A 1,700-nucleotide genomic window follows, 5' to 3' on the forward strand; every position below is an offset into this window, starting at 1 on the left:
CATGGACAACGTGGCCCAAGGGATGGTTAACATTGGACAGCCATGGGCTACCGCTCCTAGTCGGTTTGTGATTCCTATGGACGGCACCACGGGGCAAACAGGAGTCATACCTGGGATTAGTGGAACAGGTGTAGTGGCGCTCACGCACATGGAGGACGGAGCATCGACAACAGGTGATGTGCAACCGGTCGCGCTTTTTACGAATCCACAGGGAGTCTACAATACATTTTCGGGGACGTGGGATTCACCACCTGGTCACGTATGGAACGGTAAATATTGGTATGAACCGAGGAAGGCTGAGCGTAAACGGTTAGTTGTGAGTGCGAAGTCGAGTGGTGGCCAAGAACCGAAGAACGCAGGCGCCAAGATCAAGTTCAAGAGAAATCGCGAACTCAACTCCAGTGATGATGAGGAGGCGGCGAAGCCAAGGAAGAAGCGTTTGAAGGCGGCTGTGCGACAGACGACGACGGATGACAAAAAGAAGAACATTGTGAAGTCGAACGGGGTTGAACGATCCAACAGTGGGCAGCAAGCGCGTGGCAACGAACAAGCCAGCAGCGTTACATGCTTCCGATGCGGCCAGGAAGGGCATTGGTCGAGACAGTGCACGAGTCAACCTAGACCGAAGTGTTATGCGTGCGGGAAGCTCGGACATTATGCTCGTAACTGCACCGATACCGAAGCCAAGGCACGGAACGACGAGTACATGAAGCAGCGAAGTCAAGAGCCACTACCAACAGCGGGAAACGCGAGTCGAGCGCAGTAGAGGGGATACGGCGTTCGGAGCGAGATGAAGGACCCCAAGTAGTCGCAATCGAGGAACGTGGTGAAGAAGGACGCGTGACTTCGGTGTGTACTATGAGACTACAAGGAAGAGAAACTGGCCGTAAGATGGAAACGAGCGTGGTGTCTCGACACGACAAGTCAAAGGATGGTGGTGTGGAGTGCTTAGACGGGCACAATGAGAAAGCCGTGCCACGATATTCCAGTGCTAGTGGTGAGCCACACGAGTGGGTGAAGCGAATGAAGAAGGACGAGGCCTCGTATGATAAGGAACGTGCCGCTAGGTATGTAATGACGGTGAGACCAGCGATGGCGTCGGCGAAGTTTGTACGTGCCGACCAGGACGATAGGGGCAAGGGTGGTGTTGACATTGGAGCCAAGGAAAGACGTCGATCTGGAGAAGGCGAAGCTCAGCGTCAAAACGAAAATGAGTCGAGTATGCTTCAATCTGGAGAAGGCGGAGCCGGACTTCTAATTGGAGAAGGCGCAGACACCGGCGCAGTGGACGAGTCAGTGGTAGGCATGGAGTCAGTGATGGTCGACGAGAGTAACAACGAAGCACCGAGCACGAACGACGAAAGACCAGGTATGAACGAACAAGCGTATAGTGTGGAGCAGGCCAGACTAGAGAGACGAAGGGCGAGGAAACAAGCCAAACGTCGACGCATAAAGGCTCTGTTAGCGAAACGTCGGAGCACAGAGCATGAGACTGATGAAGAACAGCGACGAGTTGATGCCGCACGACGACAGATGCGTAAGGCTGAAGCTGAAGCTGCCATTAGAAGGCTCAAAGAACGACAGCAACAACAAGCAAGGAGCTCGGAAGGAGAACGAACTGAACGCCAAGAAAGTTCAGCACGTGTGAGTCTGGTTAAGCATCAACGTGAAGGAAACAACGAACGATGTACGACTAACCA

The 1,700-nt window shown here is 53.6% G+C and overlaps 2 protein-coding genes across 2 annotated transcripts; both read left to right on the forward strand.

The window, feature by feature from the left end:
- Position 1: 1 nt before the first annotated feature.
- On the forward strand, positions 2 to 766 carry PPTG_05660 (hypothetical protein; the record flags this gene model as incomplete). Its single annotated transcript, XM_008899368.1, has 1 exon — positions 2 to 766. The coding sequence occupies one exon, from the start codon at positions 2 to 4 to the stop codon at positions 764 to 766; it is 765 nt and encodes a 254-aa protein (XP_008897616.1).
- A 92-nt stretch (positions 767 to 858) lies between these two features.
- PPTG_05661 (hypothetical protein) lies at positions 859 to 1,648 on the forward strand (the record flags this gene model as incomplete). Its single annotated transcript, XM_008899369.1, has 2 exons — positions 859 to 1,537; positions 1,566 to 1,648. The coding sequence occupies 2 exons, from the start codon at positions 859 to 861 to the stop codon at positions 1,646 to 1,648; spliced, it is 762 nt and encodes a 253-aa protein (XP_008897617.1).
- Between the last annotated feature and the right edge of the window lie 52 nt (positions 1,649 to 1,700).

This window comes from Phytophthora parasitica, assembly GCF_000247585.1.
Source record: "Phytophthora parasitica INRA-310 unplaced genomic scaffold supercont2.8, whole genome shotgun sequence".
In the NCBI taxonomy this organism is placed as follows: Eukaryota; Oomycota; class Peronosporomycetes; order Peronosporales; family Peronosporaceae; genus Phytophthora; species Phytophthora nicotianae.